At 70.1% G+C, this 19,369-nt stretch overlaps 1 protein-coding gene across 1 annotated transcript in view; it reads right to left on the bottom strand.

Annotated features, from left to right (window-relative positions):
* The window catches only part of BAHCC1 (BAH domain and coiled-coil containing 1), a 55,091-nt gene that overhangs the window by 18,356 nt on the left and 17,366 nt on the right, over positions 1–19,369 (bottom strand). Inside the window, 3 exon segments of the mRNA XM_037808715.1 lie at positions 1,559–2,409; positions 5,464–5,586; positions 13,358–13,537. Of these exon segments, the coding sequence (XP_037664643.1) occupies positions 1,559–2,409; positions 5,464–5,586; positions 13,358–13,537 (1,154 nt within the window).

Genomic DNA, 19,369 nt, shown 5'->3' with positions numbered 1-19,369 from the left:
GTGCGGGGCAGCCAGGGGGGTGTGCGGGGTGGGGGTGGGGGGCCGGGTCCCCGCCCTGCAGGGAGGAGCTGCCGGTGATCACGAGGTGGGGCGCCAGGTCCCCGGGGCAGCCGCTCGAGGGGTGCATCCGGGCAAACTCCACCAGGTCCTTGCCGTCCCTGCAAAACTGGGGGGCTCAGGCCACCACACTCGCCCGGCTCCCCTCCCACGGCCTGGACCCCGGAGCGGAGGCGGGCTGAGGGTGTGGGGGGAGCAGACGCAGCGCAGAGGCCCCCGTCCCCAGCAACGGCCCCGTCAAAGGGGGTGTGGCAGTTGGAGAGACCCCCGCCCACAGGGCAGAAACTGTTGGTGGGCTCTGAGGTCCTTAGGACCTGCTCTTCTGGCCGTCACTGTGGCCTGGCTCCACCACACCCGGGCTGGGGTGGGGGGACCAGCCCTGCACCCCCGGTTCTTACTGGAGCAGCAGCTCGCGGCTGGTGAGCCCCAGACGGTCGTCACAAAGGCGGGCCCTGTCCTCCTCAGCTTCGGGGTCCAGTGCGTGCATGGAGGGGGGCCGTTACCAGCTGCAGGGGTGGGTGGAGGGAGAAGGGGCACCCAGGGGCCTGCAGCAAGCAAGACTACGGCAGACCAGGGGGCTGACGACAGAGGGGTCTCCCGGGGCTGCGAGGGCAGGTGGGAGGAGAGAGCCCAGGAGCCCCGCCCGTGCACCCCCTCACCTCTTTAAAGGCAGGGCCCCCCCGCCCCTGGCGCCCAGAAGCCAGCGCGTAGGCCGCCTCGTGCCGGTTCCCGGTGTCCTTCTGCCGAGCCAGGGCACAGCAATGCCCACAGGCGGCTGCCGCACCTCCCCATCGCCGTGCGGGGCATCTGTGCTCGCGGCTCCGTGCACAAGTCAGCCTCGTCACCTCGCCCAGCGCCTGGCCCGGGCCTTGGGGGCTGGGAACTTGGCTTCCTGCTGGACGCAGCTGGCCTTGAGGCTGTCCAGGCCCACGAAAGGGGCCCGCTGGCCGGCGACCAGGGCGGGGCCGCCGTACTTGAGCAGCTTCTTCATGGCGGAGACCTCGTCCGGCGGGGCGGGCAGCTCCTGGGACAGCAGGGTGGCCTGCGGCAGGCTGCCGCCGAACGGGTCCAGATAGGCGCCACCCTTGAGCTCGTCGCCCATGGCCCCGGGGGCACCCTGGCCAGCCGGGACGCTCCACGGGGCCAGGGGTGGCCCGCCGTAGCCCAGAGGCCCCAGCTCGAGGAGCTTGCGCTTTGCCTCAGTGCCGCCCCCCGGCTCCCCCTCAGGGGCCAACGGGTGCTGCTGGTGCCGGACGCGGGCCACTCTCTGTGCCCCGGGGGCCCCCGCAGCGCCGTCCTTGCCGGCAGCTCTGTCGGGGGCACAGCACGCCTGGCCGCCCCGCCCGCTCGGCGGCTCCTGGAGGCTCGGCCGGGCACAGTCCTGCGAGGGCAGCTCCAAGTAGCCGCCCTTGTCCAGCCCACCTTTGGGGAGTCCGGGGAAGGCGGCCTCGGGGCCCCCGCTGCTGAGATACCCCAGGCCCTTCAGCCTGGGGTTGAGGGCCGCCTCGAAGCCCTTGCCCTCGGCCTTCAGCTGGGCGTAGGTGACGCCGTAGGGCGCGGAGTGCTCGGGGGCCGCCTCCAGGTGCCGGTCCTTGCCCTCCCCTGCCACGGCACAGGCCTCGGCCGCCGAGAAGGGCCGGCTCTTGTCGGCCAGGTGCCCCACGGAAGGCACGAAGGTGGCCCCACTGGCCTTCGGCTCCCGGGAGCCCCTGTCCTGCAGCAGGCACAGCCCGTCGGGGCCCGGGGGCAGCGGCACGCACGGGATGGCGCCGGCGGTGGAGCCGAGGGCCGGGGCCGGGCCGGTGGACCCGGGGTAGGACGCTGTGTGGGGCAGCACCTGCCGCCGCTCCAGGCTCTCTCCGAAGGCTGGCCCGGGCTCCGGGGGGCACGCTGTCTCCTTGGCGCAGCGTCCGGGCTGCCCCAGCAGGCCACCCGCACAGCTGGCCAGCGGGGCCTTGCCCACGTCACCGCCGGGTGCCCTGCCACTGAGGAGGCAGGAGGCCAGGTGCTTGGCGCGGCCCTCGTAGGCCCCACGGGGCGCGGCGGCCGCCTCCCTGCAGGACCCGTCGGCCGGCAGGGGCAGCCCCAGCCTCTGCCGCTCCTTGAGGCCGCCCTCCGTTGCCAGCTGCTCCTTGGCCGCCGCGACCTTGCCGGCCTTCTCCCTGCCCAGCTCTGCGCCCGCGAGGAAGTGGTCGGAGTCCTTGGGGCCCTTCCGCAGGGAGCCCACCTCGCCCCGGTCGTGGCTGCAGGAGCCCAGGGCGTGGCTGGGGGCGGCCCGGGCCACGCCGGGGAAGCTGTGGTTGGCGGGCAGGAGCGTGGGCTGCGGGGGCAGGTTGCGCAGGTAGAAGTTATCTGTGTGCCAAGAAAGCAGACGTCAACAGGAGGCTGCCTGCGGGGTGCTCCCCGACCCCAGGTCGCTGCCCCCAGGAGCCCGGCAGAGGGCTGTGCCTGCCCTGCCTTAGCCCCTGCTGGGCATGGTGCCCGCTGACGGTCAGCAGAGGGGGGCAGGCGGGCAGGGCCTCCAGGGGGTGGAGGCTGGGTCAGGGAAACAGGTTCATTTCCCCCACCCCACACCACTGCAAGGGGCGTCACAACCAGGAACCTGAACCCTGAAAAACTAAGGATGCTCCTTCCAAGGGGAAAAAGCCAGGCTGAAGAGATGGCATGTTGCCTGATGCCAACTACAGGACGCTCTGGAAACGGGAGAGGATGGAGAGGAAGGGGCCTGGGGCAGGAGGGAGCGGGGCTGGGGCCATCCCATGGGACCCTCGTGGCAGGCCTGTGACTTGGCGCCCGTCCTTCGCCGCGTCAAACCCCAGAGAACCGCACATGCCGGGACTGGGCCGAGCAGAGCCGGCATGAGGGACCCACGGGGCGGCACAGCTCACCGCGGGCCACAAGCGGGCCCCACACGGGGCACTGAGCGCAGGGAGCAGACTGCAGAACTCTGGAAACCTATAACGGTTCTGACAAATAAAATTTCCCTCTTTGTTTTTTTTAAAAGAAGAGCAAAACGAAGGACGCTGTGGCCCCGGAGGAGACGTGGCCAGCTAAGCCTGGTGGTCCCCACACAGCTCTCCATGGACCCTCAGCAACGCCCCAGGTCACGGTGACAGCAGCGGCCATGAACAGTGAGATGGGCAGGCCACACTCGTGCCCAGCCTTTCCTGGCCTCACGGGGGTGCTGGGACCCTCTGCAGAGGGGAAGGGGGGCTGGGGTGGAGAGAGGGGAGACCCAGACCACCCCTCCTGGGTATGCCTGGGGAGGCCCCGCTGCCCTCAACCCTTCTGCCCCTGAGGCCTGGTTCTGCAGGCTGGGGTGACAGAGAGGAAGGAAGATGGGCCCTGGGGGGTCACCACTCAAGTGGCTCCATCCAGCCCAGGGCCCAGCAGCCCCCGGGCCACTCAGCTGGCAGGCAGTGGGGGTCTCAGGGTCTGTCACTGCTGACCCCAGAGGGGGGTCTGCTCCGTGCACCCTGGGCAGCTTTCTGGCCAGTCCTGGGGACCCTGCATGTCCCCAACTGGGGCCAGACCCCTCGCCTCCGGGGACCCAACCAGCAGGGGCGCCCAGGGAGCAGGGTGCTGCCCATGGACAGGAACCCCTCAACCGGGGGCTGGGACATAAGACACATCTGGAACTTGTAAAACCGTCCTCAGCCCTGTGACTTCCTGGTCGGTTTGCTGCTAACTGAAGACAAGGAGAAAGGGGAGTGGGAAGGGGCAGCCGGAGCAAACCCCAATAAGCTGTTTCCAAAACCAGGTAACGCTTTTGGATGAGGTTCAGCCACGATATGGTGAACGCTGGGAGCCGCCCAGCGCCCCCGGGCACCCCGCTTTCCCAGGCGGGGACCAGCCATCTGCCCGGCCCTGACAAACGCTGTCAGAGCAGCTGTGCACTCTGGGGCTGCTGGGGGGGGGGGCAGGGGGGTTGTTCCTGCCTGTGGCCTGGGGGCTGTCATCGGGGCACCTGGCCTGCACCCCCGGAAGGCAGCCCTTCAGGACCCCAGGAGGCCCCAAGCCCCCTGTGCTGAATAAGCTGCCGGGCAGGTGGGGCACCTGGGGAAGGTGGCGGAGCTTTCCGGGCCTCCTGAGCAGGTCCTGGGCAAGGCCACGGGGGGCTCTCCCAGGCCCAAAGGAACAGGAGGGGCCAGGGACCCTAGGGGGCTGCAGTCTGCAGCCAGTGGGGAGAAGGGGCTGGCTGGGGGACAGCAGGGGTGAGGGTGGGGAGGGCCCCCAGTCACCCACATGGCTGCCTCCAGGGCCCAGGCTTGCTGGGTCCCCTTCTTCCCCGAGACCCCTCTGGGACCCTCCTGCTCAACCATGATCTCCTGAGGGGTGCTTAGTGGGTGCCTCTGCCACGGTGCCAAGCCTGGGCTTAAATGATGTGGCTCCTGGGGTCCCCCAGGGCTCCTGAGGCTGCAGCTGTCCTCTCCCCATCCTCGGCCGCCCACACCCGCTGTGGCCCCGACCCCACCTCCCCCAGGTGCCCCGACCCTCTGCACTGAAGCTCAGTGCACCCCTCTCCCTGCACGGCTTCTCCCCCACATGCCCCCTCCTGCAGCCCAGGCCTGGAGCGGGGGCCGCCTGGTCCCGACCCTCAGCTCCCGTAGGACCCCAAACCGGGGGTCTCCTCTGGAACTCTGGTCACCAACCAAGTTCCTTGGGGGTCTCCCTGCCCGGTGCTCCTCGCACCACCCCAGGGGGCCTTTCTCAGAGGCAAATGAGACGCCCCCACCCCAGGCCGAGTCCCAGCCACGTCCCACCACGTCCCGCCCCAGTGGCTCCTGTCTTCTTGCCAGCAAAGACCCGGCTCGGAGACCCCTCTCCCAGGACGCCCCCAACACCACCTGCCACTGGGGTGAGAACCCCTCCTCTGTCCACTGGGGCTCGTCTCTGCTCCAGCCACCCCCCTGCCTCCAGAGGCATAGTTTGGCCTCAGGATGAGCGGGGGTTTGCGGGGCCCTCGTGCAGCCCAGGCCAGATGATGGGACCACCCAGCAAACGTGTCTGAAAGGGGGTGCAGGCCTTTTGACCCCCACCCGGGGGCCGCCTCCTGAGAACTGCTGGGGGCAGCAGGCCTGGCCAGGCACTGGGGAGGGGGCACCTGGCCACCCCTGGGGCTGGATTATTTTAAAATGCTTCCACCCGGGCAGCAGAGGGCTGGGGAGACGGGGGTGTCTGGGGGTGATTCCTGCACCCCGGCACTTAACCTTCCACTTGGCAGAGCTCCCGGGACCCAGTTTTAAATCTCCCGGGGCCTGAGAAGCAGATGCACCCTCTCCCCCAGCCCCTGCCTTGGCCAGGGCTCCCCAGGCCGGCCACCCCCCATGCGAGCCCCGGACTCGGCCCTGCCCCAGCCCCCCTGCAGGGCCCCCTGCGCCCCCCGCCAGGCCCCACCGGACTTGCCTTTTTGGGTTCCATAGAAGCGGTGCTGCCCGTAGAGAACATTGCTGTTTCCATGGTGATCCAAGTGGCTCATGGGTAGGAAAGTGGACGCCAGACTCCCCGAAAACCTGGGGTACCCCGGAGCTGCAAAAACAGGGCGACTGGCTGTCCAGGCGACTCCCAGCCCCCATGCCCGCCGGTGGGAAATCATCCCTCGCACACCCTGGCGCTCGGCCTCAGCTTATGCCCTCCAAGGGGGCAAGGCACCTGGAGACCCTCCCAGCGGCTCAGCCTCGGGGGAACGTGCAACAGGGCCAGGAACGGGGCTCCAGAGAAGTGTCTTGGGGGTGCGGCGGACAGAGGACCCCAGGGCGGGAGGTGGGGCCTCGGGGACATCCTGCTGGTGGGCTCCAGGGCCAGATGTGGCTGGGGATGGCCCCCACTCTGGGGCCAGGGCAGCCCGTGCAGGGTGGCTTTTGGGGGCTGGAGACTGCTCTTGGGGTCCCAGGCATCTCCACCCGACGCTGAGACCCCCAGCCACCCCCAGCGGCCCCCTCTGCACTCTGATCTGGGCCCCAGGAGCTGCAGCGTCACCCACTACAGAATTCCCTGCGGGGTCCCCAGACCCTCCCCAGGGACCCTGAGCCAGGTCACATCAGCCCCCCACGGCCTGACCCCTCGTCCCCCCCAGGCAGCCAGGGGGCGCCCGGGCTGTCTTCTCTGCTCCCCCGTGACTCCAGCCCAGGACAGAAAGGACCCGACAGGCCAGGAGACTCTCCCGATGTCGGAGCCTGAGCCAGGCCCACCCAGGGAGGCATCTGGGAGCCCAGACGGGGGCTTCCCACACCCCAGGCCCAGCAAAGAGAGGGCAGCCGCCGTGGACGGGGGTGGGGACCAGGCTCTCATCCCACTCAGACCCGCTGGGTGTCAGGCTGCTCCTCGTCTGACTCTGACGCTGCTGTCGGTTAGGGGGCTGGGGGTCCCCAGGGCAGGGCTGGGCCAGGGTCCTCCCAGCAGCACTCAGCCTTGCAGGGACGTCTCTGGCCCGGTGGCCGTGTGGGACACTCCTCCTTGGCTGCACCACTCCGAGGATGCTGCCCCACTCCCCACTCACAGCCCTGGCCGCCCGGGGACTTGGGGGGTGCCCTCACGCTCGGGCCCTGTCCCCCAGGGTGAGGACGGGCGCTGGCCAGGCTGACCTCGGCCCCCGGAGGAACGTGACAAAGGTCGAGAGGGGCTGGGGGCGGCCTGGGAGGGGCCCTGGGTAAGCCACACGCTCCCTCCGTAACTGCCGCAGGTGAAGGCCTCGTCTTGGTAAACTCTGGCCTGCAAATTCCTTTCCCAGATGCTCGTTTCCAGGCCCGGCCCTCCAGGACCCCACCATCCGCTTCCTGGGGGGAGCGAGCTCAGTGGGCCTCTGTGGCGGCAGCCCTGGGACCGCGTGTACCCAGGAGCAGGGGCAGGGGTGGAGGGAGCCAGAAACCCACCGGCGGTCCCAAGCCCCAAGGCAGCCGGCCGCCCGCCCACCTCTGGCCTGCCCTTGGCCCAGACCTGAGACCCCGGGGAAGACGGGCAGCTGGGGCTGGAGAGGAGGAGGAAGAAGAGGTGGGCGGCAAAAAGTGCCAGGGACGGGGAGACGGGAAGGGAGCGAGGAAAGCTGGGGGCTGAGGGAGACGGGGGGAGCAGGGACCCCCGCCCAGCAAGAAAAGCCCCCTTTCTCCCATCGGGCACTTCACTCCCCGAATTGAAGAGGAAAATAAAACGGATTTTTATGAATCAGAGCAGCTGGTCTGGGCCCAGACGCCAGGGCCGGCAGGCTGGGCCGGGGCGAGGCCAGCGTTCCGGGGTGGGGTGGGGTGGGGTTCCGCAGCAGGGTGAGAAGAATCCGCTGGCTGGGGGGCTCGGGCAGCAGGCCGGCGGCTGCAGACGCCCTGGGCCCGGGGCTGAGGGGGCTTGGCCGGCAGGTGCTCGGACCCGGGACGAGGCCCCGGACCCCGGCCGTCCCCAGATGCTCACGGGGTGAGGACATGGCTCCCGCAACACATCTGAGGCCCAGGCAAAAAGCCCCCCTCCCAAGGCCATGGGCAGGGCCCGGGGCTGGGGAAGGGCCCTGGTGGGGGCGCAGGGTCCCTTGGAGGACAGCCCAGCCCACCCACACCCCCGCCGCAGAAGACGGGGAGCTGGGGGCCCCACCACACCTGCAGGGCTGAGGGAAAGGGCTGGTGGGGGGGCCTGGTGTCAGCACAAGGCAAGGCGCCCACCCACTCGGCCCTCCCCAGTATCCCTGGGCCCTTGCTGGGGTCCGGGAAGGCCAGGGGTGCTGGGTGGGGAGGGAGAGCAGACAGCCAAGGCCTCGCGGGGGGCTGCCCGGAGCAGGAGGGCTGGGGAGGTCACGGGGCCTCATGGGGCTCCCAGGGGCCGTGCTGCCAAGGCGCCCCTGCCCACCCCGGGCTAGCCCTGGAGAAGGGGTGGGCACCAGGTGGTCTGGGCCCAGCTGAAAGCCTCTCTCAGCCTGGGAAGAACAGGGACCCCAGGGGGCCCACGAAGGCCCAGGGGTGGGCTCATGTCCCAGCCTCTCCTGGCAGGCTCACCTCAGCCACCCCTGCCCCACCTTGTCAGCGACCCCATGTGCCCTTCCAGGGCCTGCCCCCGTGGTGGGGTCCAGGCCGCTTGGGCCTCTCAGCAGGGAACCCTGGGGCCCTCACTTGTCCAGCATGGACGGCCAGACCTCCGGGGAGCAGGGCCTGAGCAGCCAGCCGCCCAGGAGCAGCTCCCAGCCAGCAGCCCCCACACCCGGGAAGGCAAGGCCTCCTGCCCCACACGCCCGCCCACCAGCTCAGCAAATGGCAGAGTGGCCATGGCGACCCCTCCCTGGGAGACAACCCACACCGATGCCACGGCTTGAATTGCTGGAAGGTTCTTCTCCCCACAGTTGAGCTGCAAACTGCTTCCCACCACTCCCTACCATGGCTCAGGGAAGCCGGCGGGGCCTGGCATCCGTGCCGCGTGGGCTCGAGGCACCTGGCTGAGCTCAAGTGCCATCTTTCCGGCCAGAAGCCGTCCCTGGGTCAGGCTGCCCTGCTGGGCTTGGCAGTGGCACAGAAAGCCCCCCGAAGGAGCCCGTCTCCTGCCAGCTTTGCCTGCCCCCACCCTTACTCCAGCCACAAGGACCCCCTCGCTGAGCCCTCCTAGGACCCCACTGGGCCTGGACCCCCAGCTGGCTCTTGAGCCGCCGATGGGCTCCTCCGCCCCTTTGAGAGACCGCCCCGTGGCCAGCCCCAGACATGAGCTTAAGCCTGGTTCTTTCCAGCAACGGGGTTTTTTGGTCAATGGGCTTCAGCTGCAATGCTCCAGTCCACCCATGATCATCACCACCCAGAGCGCTGAGTTAAGAAAGACTCTGAGGCTGCACCCCTCTGCAGCACGGAGTGTGGTCATCGGCCAGCGAGGTCTTCCCTGGGCACAGGGCGGGTGGTGGCGGCAGGCGTGCCGGGCCCTGCTAGCCCTGCTTTAGTGTCTGAAGTGCAGCAGCCCCTCCGCGGCTTCCATGCCAACCAGCCCTGCTTCTCAGCCTCAGGCCCCTTGAGCCAGGGCCAGACCCCCTCAGCGTCCAACACCCAGGACTGACCACCCCTCCCCGGGGCACTGGTTGGGGCATGAGGCCCTGGGCGGGAGTGGGCACCCCCCCCAGTAGCCTCAACTGCCTAGAGCCACAGCCCTGGTGCTCACTGGGGCTCGGGGAGCACAGCAGCCTGGGGGGGGGGGGGCGCCATGGCAGGCTCGCCTTATCCCTGCCCGGTTGGGGTCTGGGGCCCGGGGGCAGGTCTTGGGCCACACCCACGGAGGGCTCTCTCTGTCCCCAGGCCGAAAGCAGCAGCCCCCCTCCCCCGCCAGATCCAGGGGGCCCCAGAGAATCCCGAGGCTCCCGGCACCTGCCACAGTGGGGAGTGCGGCCTTGGCAGCCAGAAACCCAGATGCAGGGCTCGGCAGGGGCCTTTCCCAGGGGTCCTGGGGCTGGGGGTGGGGCCTGGAAGGACGCAGGGCTCGTGAGCTGCTGCCACACCATGTCCCCGACCGTCTGCTGGGGGCCCCTTCTCAGGGGTCCCCCTCTCCTGGCTCCCCCGGGCCCCGCCCTGAGGGCAGGATGGGTGAGGCAGTTTCTTAAGGCCCCAGAGCCTCAGTTTCTCCTCTGTGAGCAGCACTGACCAGAGCATCGTTCGGAGCTGCCGTGGGGCCGGCACAGCGCGGCGACAGGCAGTGAGCCCCGCTGAGGCTGCCCCTGCCCCCCACGTCCCCCATAGCGGCTGTGGGTGCCTCTGTGAGGGGCCAGGCTGGGCACCACGGCCGTTAGGACAGCCCCACACTCAGCTGCCCCTGACCAGTGGAGACGGCCTTCTCCAAGGACAGAGGCTCCAGTCACGGCCAGTTGGGGTTCAGGCCGTGAGGAGATGCTGGGGCTGGTGTGGGGGGCAGGGCGGGTCAGGAAGGGTCTCCCCAGGGAGGCAAAATGGGAAGAGAGCAGAGCACAGGACCCTGATGGGGGGAGGGGGCTGGGACCCGGTGGGGGGGCAGCCCAGGGAGAATTCAGGGGCAAGGGGTGCCAAGGGGGCTGTGGGAGGGCCGAGGCACGTCTGAAGCCCCCTCCCTCCGGTTATGGTGAAGCTGGCTGGGGTGGGGGGGGCTGTCCTAGGGAGCCCTGACCTCTGTATCGGGGTCCCAGAAGCTGAAGCCCCTCGCCCTGCCTCCCCATGCCCCCTCCCCAGCTCGTCCCTGCTGACCCAGACCCTCCCCCAGGCCTGGGGGTGGCAGGAAGGTGGAGGCGGATCCTGGGGGCTTCTCCTCCGGTACCCCATGGCACAGGAGGGGTGGGAGCACTGGGGGGGTCTCAGGCATCTGTGGGGGGTGTGTAAAGAGACCCTGCTGACCACTGAGGAAACTGAGGCTCAGAGAGGGAGGAGGAGCTGACAGGGACCCAGGGCAGGGAGCCCCCACAAAGGTGAGGTGGGGGGAGCCTCCTTCCAGACGGTCCCAGGACAGAGCTGGAGGAGTCCGGAGGCCCCTGAGGGTCACGCGGGGGCAGGCGGCTGCTGGGGGGACGTCTGTCCCTCACAGATGCCCCGGGGTCCCGCCTCTCCAGAAGCCCCTGGAGGGGACAAGGGTCAGCTGGCAGGACACAGAGGACGCTGGAGCTCAGAGGGCCGGGGCGGGCAGAGGGTGGCCGCCAGCCGGCCACTGTGGGCCTGGACACCGGTGCCGCCCACAGCTCCCTCCAGGTGGCACAAGAGACCACGGCAGCCGGCAGCAGAGAGCACAGCGCCCCAGCCCCCGAGGAACAGAATCGCCTTTCATCGGCCCACTGGGTGGTCCGGCCGGCAGTGGGGGGTGGGCCGAGGAGAGGGGGACCCACCAGCCCGACAATGGGACCAGCTGGGCCGCGCCCCGCCCCGGACAGGCCGCCAGACACCCTCGGCTCATCCGGGGCCGGGGCCAGGGCCATTTCCGCCGCCCACCCCCGCCCCAGACCCCAGAGGTGCAGCCGCTGGCAGGACCCCTCGTCTTGGGGGGCCTGGGGGCTGCACCGAGGCTCTGCTGCAGCCCAGATGTCCCAGGCAACTCCCCGGCCCCCACGCAGACCGCCCAGGCAGCCCACCAGGCCTGCGGCCCCCACTCTCCGGCCGTGTCGCGTGCCCCCCGCCCGCCTTGCCCTCTTCTCCTGAACGCACACGGCAGAGGAAAAGGCCCCGGCACGCAGGGAGCCAGCTGGCACCCAGTCAAACGAGCAGCCAGGCGGGCTGCCAGGGCTGCCTGCCAGGAGCCGCTGCCACCGGCCCCTGCCCCACCCGCCCGCCGGCCCCGAGCACTTCCGCTCCCCTCCCAGCAAGGCAGCCGGCACCACGCAGCGCTGGGCCGGAGGGTGGGGGCCCGGGGAGCCCCCAGCCGGCCGGGAGGGGAGAAGAGAGTGGGTAAACTGAGGCACGGGGCTTGAAGGGGCTGAGATGTCGCTGTATGCACAGAGCGTGTGACCACGGTGACGGGCACCAGCTGGCACCCCACCCAGGGAGCTGCCCCCCAGGCTAGCCTCCGTGCCGCCCCCCGATGCCCACCCCAGCCTCGGGTGGGCCTAGCTGCCCACCCTGTACTCCCAGCTGGGCTGGGGGCTCTGAGGACAGGTGCCATTCACCTCCCTCTGTCACCCCTGCACGTGTGGGCTGGCTGGGCAGATGACCGCTGGCCCTCAGGGCTGCACCAGGCACAGCCTTGGGGGGACACAGCCAGGGCCATGTGGGCCCTGAACCCCGTAACTGCCCAGGCCACCCCAGGAGCAGCGGGTAGCACAGCGAGAGTGGAGAGGCGGGCACAGGCCCCAGCCAGAACGATGGGTGCCCCCACAGCCCTGGCTGCCTCCTGCCCCACTAGGGCTCCCAGGGAGGACCGAGCCAACCGAGGGGGCGGAGGGCTGAGGGGGGTGCCAGCCCCTCCACCACAGCAGCTGTTGGCACAAGGGGAAGTGGGTGGCTGGGGGCCGTTGAGGACACTGAGGGCTGCCTCCCATCCCACCCTCCACAGCGGCCCCCAGGGGCGGGGCACCCTCTCCCTGGGCCCCAAGGCAGGTGGCTCTGCCCACAAACTGCCCTCCTTGCCAGTGGGGACCCCAAGGGTGGGTCAGAGGGAAAGGGGGAAACGTGCCTCCTGGGAAAGCCATAGTTGCAACAAGGGGAAACCGAGTCAGCCAGGCCGGGTGCACCCCACGCACCTGCAGCGCAGCCCGGGCGGCACAGCGGCCGTTATTTCTGTTGAGGTGGTTGCAGGGGCTGCTGCCTGGCCCCCCCACGGCCCCCCAGCCGCCCCCGTCCTCCCGCAGCCGCCCTGGGAGCCACCTGCTCCTGCAGGGCCCGGGGACCCCCGGGGGGCGAAAGGGCTGGGAGGCGTGGAGGGGGCAAGTGGTACCCGGAGACCTGGGGGGCACTGGGGGGCCCTCACCGCTGCTGTGAGGGCGGGACACGGGGTGCGGGTGAGGCCGGGCCGAGGTCCTGGGACCGGCCGGGGTCCTCTCCCCCGACGGGCAGCGGGCGGCTCCTTCTCGCGCCCATGTGGGCGTCCCCGCCCCGCACTCGGGGCCCAGTTACTGAACAACCGCCCCTCACGCGTCACCTGTCCCGCCTGGAACGCAGCCCCTTTCCTGCCGCACAAAGAGCGGCTCTGCAGGCGCTAAGCTCCCGCCTGGAACGCGGCGGGCGGGCCGTGGGGCCGTGCTGTGAACTCGGTGCCTGCCGCGCGGCAGTCATTGAATTACGGCCGCGCCGGTGCCAGGCACGGAGAGCCCTCTGTGCCCGCTGCCAACTGCAATTACCGCTCCGCGTGCCAGGCCAGCAAGGGCTTAACCCTTTCCAGGCCGTGGGCCCGCATGGGTGGGACTGGGACTGGGTCTCAACGCCAAGGGACTGTGCGGAGACAGTGGGGCACCCACCCTGGGGAAGGCACAGGCGGGAGGAGCCCAGGGGTCTTCCTGGGGCCTGAAAAGCCAAAACACCAAGAGATGGACCCATTTTCCCAGGGGTGCCTCGCCTGAGCCCAGGGCGGTGCCCCAGGGGGCTTCAGGGGTCTTGGGGGGGCCCTGTCCTGGGCTGGGCCCCCGGGTAACAGCTGGCCTGCTGACAGCTCCCCCCGCCCACCCTCCCGGCCGACACATCTGGAGCCCACGCCTCCAGCCCGGGAGGGCAGGCCCAGCTGTGCACCACATTTCCTTGCCCCCTGGAACCTTCCCAGCCCCACCCCTTCCTCCCTCCACCCAGCTGCTGCCCACATCTGGCCAGGACGGCTGCCCACCAGGGCCCACCCGTTTCCAGCCAACGGCCAGCCCCTCGGCGGGCACGCCAGGCAGGTGGGCAGCCCGGCACCTGCGGCCCCGACTCACCTTCGTGGGAGTGGGAGAACCAGAGCTGGGAGGTGGTGGGGTGGGAGCCGCGGTAGGCCGGCTCAGAGGGGGCCGGCGCGGGGCCGCTGGGGTGCGCGGAGGCTCCCGAGCCCAGGCCGCCGGCGAGGAAGCTGCCCATGAAGCACGAGGCCGGAGAACTTCCCATCAGGCGGCCGCTGGCTGTGGACACAGGGCAGGGCAGCGTCAGGCGGCAGCTCCGTGGTGCGGCGGGGGTCACCCCCGCCCGGAAGCCCCTCTCCATGGGCCACCCTCGGGCCCCAAGCAGGCCCCTCAGGGCCCGGAGTCTCCCTGCTCTCCCCTGCGAGTGCGGGAGCCCCCAGAAGGGGCACCTTTCTCCCCACGTCACCTCCACCTCCACCACCGACACCATCTCCATCATCACCACCATCTCTGTTCCCTTCCCCACCGTCGTCACCCTCTCCTTGGGGGCAGAGCATCCCGATTCTCCCAGGCCTGCTCTGGCCCCATCTCCCCGAAGTGGCCAAGGTGCAACACCAGGGTCAGCAGGGCAGCGCCCCAGCCCTCCTCCGCGAGCCCCGCAGTCACCGCCCGCCCGGCACACGGGAAGGCCTGGTCCTTCTCCAGGGTGCTGTCTTCATCATCGAGGCAGTGCATCCCGGGTCCAACTGACCGACCTGTCGGCCCGGGGCGCCCTGTTGTCAGGTGAGCGGAGGGGACTGAGACGCATGGGAGAGAGGAGGCAGGGAAAGGGGGCTGGGGCCGTAACTGTGCCCGTCTGCCCTGAAGACGCTGGCAGGGCCCCTAAGGCTGTGCCCTGGCCTGGGCTGGCCGGGAGCTGCCAACAACCACCCACCTCCCTGCCGGGGTAGAGGCGCCCCGGTGTTTCCCAGGCCCCGCAGGTGCAGTCAGCAGTCTCCCCGGACACCTGCACTGCCCGGCGCTGCAGCCACCTCCCCAGCCACCAACCCCAGCCCGTCAGTGCAGTGGCCAAGGCTGGACCGAGCCCCCCCCGGAGCCCGTCCATGCAGGATATGCACGCAGACACACACGCACACGTATGCAGAGGCCTGCACACACACATACGTACAGGCACGCGTGTGCACACACACACACACACACACACACACACAGGTCTCTCTGCACAAGGCCCCGCTGCCCGCTGTGTGGTCTGCTCGGCCCAGCTCTGCCCCCAGCCCTGAGGCCCCCAGCACCTCATCGCCCCCTCCATGGGCAGTGAGCCTGGCCTGTGACCGTCCGGAGCTGGGAGTGGGGAGTCGGGGCTCGCTGCCTGCCGCGGGCCCCGGGCTGAGGGCTGTGCGAGGCTGGGGGCAGGGGCCAGGGCAGGGGGCTCCAGGTGCCCGGGGGTGCAGGCCCGGCCTGGGGTGAGTCAGGGCAGCTGCGTCCCTGGCCGGGAGGCAGGGGGATCTGAGTGTGCAATGCCTCATCCAGCCCGGCTGGGCCCTGGGAGCTTCCCAGACGGGGGTGACTCAGCGGGGCGGGGACGGGGACTGCCCCGGGGAGCGCGGGGGCCACGGAAGGTGGCTTCCTCCCCGCTCCGGCAGGTGTGAGCGAGGCACAGGGACCAGGGATGGGCGGGCCTCACGCCTCGGGGTCCGGGGTCCCCGCTGGCGGCCGCCCGGGGCTGGGGTGGGGGCAGGTGCCGGGGGCAGGGACTTCCCGGGCCGGGAGCCCACGGGCCTGGGCCGCCGCCAGCCGGAGCCGGGCGGGACTCGGGGCTGGGAAGGGCCGCGCGTCCCTCCGGGAGCATGCCTGTGGGATGACCGCTTCCTGCTGCCCGCCCGGCCGCCCCCGGCCTCCCAGGGAAGTCCCGCCCGCCCCGGGCCCGCAGGGGCCGCCCGGGGTGGTGGGAAGGAGCCGTGTCCAAAAGGCGGGTCTGGGTAAAGGGCTTCTCTGGGAGCCGGGCCTGAGAACTCCGCACCTTGGGCTCTCCCACGCAGGCCAGGGGTGGGCTGGGGACACACCGGGCAGCACCCCCACCCAGGCCCACGGGCCCAGGGAAACCGAGGCACGGGGGCAGCCCCTCAGCCGCCCATGGTCCCCGAAGGTTTCCCACAGGACAGGCAGGAGTCGGGCTCCCGCTGGCCAACCCGGGCCCATTCTGCCCGCAGGTCCCCTGCGCAGGCCCACGTCCACCGCCGGGGTCCGCCCCGGGCCTCCCATCTGGGGGTCCCCACCCCCTTTTCCCCGTCACACTGGAAACAGATCTGGGTTGCTGTGTTCTCGTAACACACGTTACATCTTTAATCTTCATTAGAAAGCTCGAGCAGTAAAGCACAACATGGAAGGAAGCAGGAGCCTGTGGCCCCAATGCCATCGTCAGCATTAGGCGTTTTCCAGCACACACGCCCCCTCTCCTGACACACGGGGTACAGGGTGGCCCCCTGCACCCCCATTTCACATCCCAACATCCCTTCCATGCGTGCCCTCCTGGGGTCTCTCAACCCTCCCCGAGCGGCCAGTGCGTCATGAATATGCACTGCTGGGGCCGGCGGAGAAGAGGCCCCCGCCCACCCCCTGGTGCCCCCCGTGCTGAAGGCTCTTCCTCCCCAGTGCCCTGGGCTTGGGTAGGAACCTGGGAGCAGCCCGGGGTCCCTCAGGCCCCGGCAGGCAGGCACTCAGGGCGGGCAGGACACCCTGGCACAGTGGCAGGTGTGGAGAAGGGGCCGCTGGCCCCGAGCCCCTCCAGTGCCCCCTGCTCCTGAGCTGCCTGGGAAAGCCCCGGAACAGAGCATCCCCGCTCCTAACTGTCACCTCCGCCTCCAAGTCGGTCCCGTGGCGCCGTGCCCGGCCTGCAGAGCCGTGGGCAGACCTGGCCGCCACCCCTGGCCCCCTGCCGCCAGCCGGGGCCTGTGCGGCCTGGGAGCCGAGAGCGGCTGGGCCGGGGCCAGGTCAGGCCGGGAACTGGCCGAGGACTCCCCTCCTCTCGGCAAGGTCCTCGCCAACGAAGCGCTGCAGCGAACGGCCCTGGGGCTCGGCCGGTGGGAGCCCCACTCCTGCCACCAGCGTCAGCGGCAACCCCCCCACACCTCGACCCCTCGTGGACCTCTACCCTTCCTGGGCGGCCAGCTGGGGGGACAGAGGAGGGAGCCCAAGGCTGCAGGGCCGAGGACCCGGCTGGGTTTGAGGGTGGTCCGTCCACTCCCAGGCTGCCCTGGCTCCTTCCAGCACCCCCAGGACACTCCACCATGCCATGACGACCACCCCCGGCCCTCTCCCCCAGTTCGCCAACAACCAGGATGAGGATTTTCCTGGGAGAAGGACCCGAAAGCCGAGTGAGGGCTCATGGAGACCCCTGGGCAGGGCACCCTGCACTGTGCCATCGGCCCCCCACAGCCCCCTTACATGCTGCAAACCCCCATGCCCCCCAGGACCCAGGGCTCCAGCCCCAGTTCCAACCGCCCCAGCTCTGCCTGGTACACCACAAGGGGCCGGCCCGGGCGCCAGGCTGGCTGAGAAAACCGCTCCAGAAACCAGGGTGCCCAGAGGGCTGGCTGACCCCCGCCGCCCGGGGCCCCGTCCCTGGGAGGGCTGCCCCGTGGCCCCGTGGCCTCGCCAGTCTGACCAGGAGACGGCCACCCCTGGGCCCGGCTACAGCAGCCACTTCCCTCTCGGCCACCCGGGGCCACCCAGAGACGGGGGCTGAGAGCAGCTCGAAGGAGCTGGGCTGGAATCCCCAGACCCCCCAAGATGCTAGTGCAACCGGGTGGCACACGGCAAGCGTCAGTGGGCTCGACGGGACACAGCAGCGCAGTCGGGGGACAGGCCTCTCTCCTGCCGACCTGTCTGCCACACCTGTGCGGCTAAGACGGGGACAGGTGCTGGGCGTTCCTGAGGTGTGCTGAGGCTGCTCGGAGCGGGGGCCGCGGGGAGCTCAGGGTCCAGGGACCACCTAGACCCCCCCACGCCTCCCGCATGCCCCTGGTGCAGGCCCAAGGCCGGGTCCACTCTCTCTGTGCCCAGCAGTCACCCTGAGTCTCCCCCAGCTTCCCTCCCTCCCACCAGGCTGGTGGCGGGGGGCCAGGGGTACAGGGAAGCCGGCAGGGGCAGCGAGCAGGAGGGGCCGGGAGGGGCCCCACAGTCGGGGAGCAGGAGCTGGGAGCCGAGCAGAGCGCGGGGCTGTGGGGAGCAGGCGTCTGTTTTGAGTGAAGGGAGCCACGGAACCGACACCTCCTCTCCTGGAAACTGCGAAACGGGCTGTTAAAAAAAAGGCCTCATTGAGACGGGCTGGCGGTGCCTCCTGGGACGCCGGCCCCGGCCTGGCTCTCGGCTCCCGCTCTTTCCGGAAGCCCAGCTGACGGGCTGCTGGCACCAGGCCCCAGCTGCACTCATACATGCTCACACGCCCCGCTTCCCACGGGGCTCCCCCACTTCCTGCCCCAATCCCCCGCCTGCAGAGCGGGGCTTGGGGGGCCTGGCCGTGGGCCATCCCTTTGGTCTCCCGAGAGGTGACCAGGAGCTACGGAGGGGATGGAGCGACGGGGGCCTGGCCACAGTGGGGGGGCAAACCCCCTGGCCCCCTGCAGCAGGCCAGGCCCGAGGGAGCGGGGAGAGCGAGCACACACCTGCAGGACCTGCCCATGCTCCCCCCATTCCAGAACGAGAGTGGGGGGAGGGGGGACGCTACGGGGGCCTCGTCCAGAGGGCGAGGTCCAGGCCCTATGGGAGACCAGCAGCTGCCTCAGGCACCACACCCCCTTGCCACCCGCAGAACCCACCCCTGGGTGTGCACGTGGAGTGTGATCCCTGGCAGCCTGCAGCTGGGCACTGAATGGCCCATGGGGCTGGGCCCACCAGCAGCCCAGGCATTGCTGTGCGTGTGCACACGTGCTGTGCATGTGCTGTGCACGTGGCATTTGCAAGTGTGCAAGGGGGCAGAGGAGGGACCACGTGTCCGTGCAGGTGCGTGAGTGTCTAAGTGTGTCCTGGGTGTGTGTGTGGCAATGAGCACGCCCACAGGCTGTCAGTGCACACACGCGTCTCTGGTATGTGTGGCCCTACGTGCACACCCGGGCTGTGGGTGTGCACATGGCAGGCTCGATCCCCAGGCCTTGGGGTCCCACGGGCTGCATCACCCTCCGGAGAAGCTGCCCCTGGGGTCCTGCCTCCCCCAGACTCGTCTCCTCACTGGCCAGGCCACTGGTTCCACCCACCCCCCTTGGAGGCACGGGAGGGAGCCCCAGGAGAGGGAACGGGGTGCCCTGGCCTCAAGCCCGCACGGAACACCCCCGCCTTCCTGCTGGCCTGGGAGTCGGCCCCTCCCCAGCCCGGCGGCTCAGCGCCAAGCCTCCTGTCCGGGTGGGCGAAGGGCCTGGCCTGGATTCCAGTTGCCGTCCCCGGGCCCCCTGAAAGGTTCTGGACAACAGAAGGGAGCTGGAGTGGCAGAGGAGCAGAGGCAGAGGGCGAGGGGTGGGAGAGAAGGGGGCAGAAGGGTCTGGAACCACTGTGGGGTGCAGGGAGGCCTGGAGGGGAGGCCAAGAGGGCGAAGCTATGAGCGGAGCGGAGGGCACCCCAGAACCATGTGCACACGACCCACGAGGCCCCAGGCTGGCCCCAAGAGCCCCGAGATGCCACCGTGGGCCACAGGCAGTGGGTCTCGGGCCATAACAGGACAACGAAGTGGCCGCTGGGCCACTCGACCCAGGAGATGTGGGAAAAGCTCAGAGGCAGCGATGGCGGGGACGGGCCGGCCACTGACAGCCAGCGCCAATAAAGACAAGGGACAGCGGATACGGGGCTGGTTCTTACTGACGGTAAAGTTAGCCCTCGGGTAGGGCAGCCGGTGCTCCCCACAGGGCTGACTCAGCCCCCGGGCAGGAGGGCCCCCCACGCCCGCCGGCCTCCTTTCTGTCAGGTCCTGTCCCGGGCACCCACCCAGGATGATCCAGGGGCTGCACGCAGGCGGGGGCTGTGGGAAGGCAAGCAGGGTGCTCAGTGCCAGACAGGAGGCGTGCCCCTTCCCGCCATTTAGAAGTAAGTGGGCTGCAAGGGGGGCACAGAGCCCAGCGCTGA

Source organism: Choloepus didactylus, chromosome 18, assembly GCF_015220235.1.
Source record: "Choloepus didactylus isolate mChoDid1 chromosome 18, mChoDid1.pri, whole genome shotgun sequence".
NCBI classification, from domain to species: domain Eukaryota; kingdom Metazoa; phylum Chordata; class Mammalia; order Pilosa; family Megalonychidae; genus Choloepus; species Choloepus didactylus.
This window is presented reverse-complemented; position numbering and strand designations above follow the sequence as displayed.